Source organism: Etheostoma spectabile, chromosome 21 (assembly GCF_008692095.1).
Source record: "Etheostoma spectabile isolate EspeVRDwgs_2016 chromosome 21, UIUC_Espe_1.0, whole genome shotgun sequence".
Taxonomy (NCBI): Eukaryota; Metazoa; Chordata; class Actinopteri; order Perciformes; family Percidae; genus Etheostoma; species Etheostoma spectabile.
In genome coordinates this window covers 12036874-12037897 of record NC_045753.1, presented here as the reverse complement: position 1 = coordinate 12037897, position 1024 = coordinate 12036874, and the positions used below count along the sequence as shown (strand labels likewise).

The following is a 1024-nucleotide window of genomic DNA, read 5'->3' as shown; positions in this document are numbered from 1 at the left end:
TTTTTTCTTAAATTGGAATTTCTTCCCAGGTTTATTTTACAAAACCTTTTTGTGTATGTCTCTTCACTCTACAGTCTGGTCTGACTCCGATCCATGTTGCAGCCTTTATGGGACACGACAACATTGTGCATCAGCTGATCCACCATGGGGCTTCCCCAAACACAAGCAATGTGGTGAGTTCTGTCTCTCTTTTGTTTCTGTCTTTCTCGTGTCCCTCCCAAAGGACATTTGCACAGTTTCTCCTTTATGATCCGCAGTGGTTGAAAGTAGCGCTTGAGAACTTACAGTAGGCCGACTTGTACTCCACTGTACTCTGATAAAGAGACACATATTACCCTTAGGAGTTAATGGAGACCACAAATAGAGAGCTAAAAGAGAGAGAATGTTGGACTTAATTCAGCAGGTGGACACAAACACAACTCCAAATGACCTTTTGATACTTAAAAGAGGATGATATATCCACACACCTGAAGCAGAGTGAGAAATAGACTGAGACAGTCAAATAGAAACGTGCTGTCACACTTTGGAGGAGACAGTGGAGAAATCCCTCTGTAGTTCATGCCGGAGGAGAGGAAATCTATTAATGCCATGTGTATGTGAGGAGAGAACCTCTCACTGTCATCTCGTTCGTAAACCCTCTTCTTTAGGAGCTACAAACTCTAAAACTACTGACCCTGTTGACTCCTATATTAAAGGAGGAAGAGGGATAAAAAAGAGGGAAAGGTGGGAAAGAGTTGAAAGAGAAGGAATGAGCAAACAGAGAGGGGAAAATGTGCTGCACATTCAACTCTTCAACCCCAAGTATTTGGTCGCCCACGCCGTGTCTGTGGCCAGGTTACCGTAGAAACGGAGCATTATGGCACTCATTATGGTGAGCTGGATGTAGAGAGGAAGGGTTTCTCTCTCTCTCTCTCTCTCCCTCTTCCCTCTGCCTCCCATCCAAACAGAAAAAAAGTTTTCATGAGGTAGGAGAGCAGAGAAGAATCAAAATTGTGTGTGTGTGTGTGTGTGTGTGTGTGTGTGT

General features: G+C 43.8%; 1 protein-coding gene and 1 long non-coding RNA gene across 46 annotated transcripts in view; one reads left to right on the top strand and one right to left on the bottom strand.

The window, feature by feature from the left end:
- LOC116670945 (ankyrin-3) overlaps nucleotides 1-1024 on the top strand; it is a 152702-nt gene that overhangs the window by 88874 nt on the left and 62804 nt on the right. For all 45 annotated transcript variants that reach the window (XM_032501675.1, XM_032501672.1, XM_032501676.1 and 42 more), the window contains one exon: nucleotides 75-173. In XM_032501675.1, coding sequence (XP_032357566.1) covers nucleotides 75-173 — 99 coding nt within the window. The remainder of the gene's footprint in view (nucleotides 1-74; nucleotides 174-1024) is intronic.
- Nucleotides 1-1024, bottom strand: part of LOC116670977 (uncharacterized) — a 27648-nt gene that overhangs the window by 781 nt on the left and 25843 nt on the right. The window lies entirely within an intron of this gene.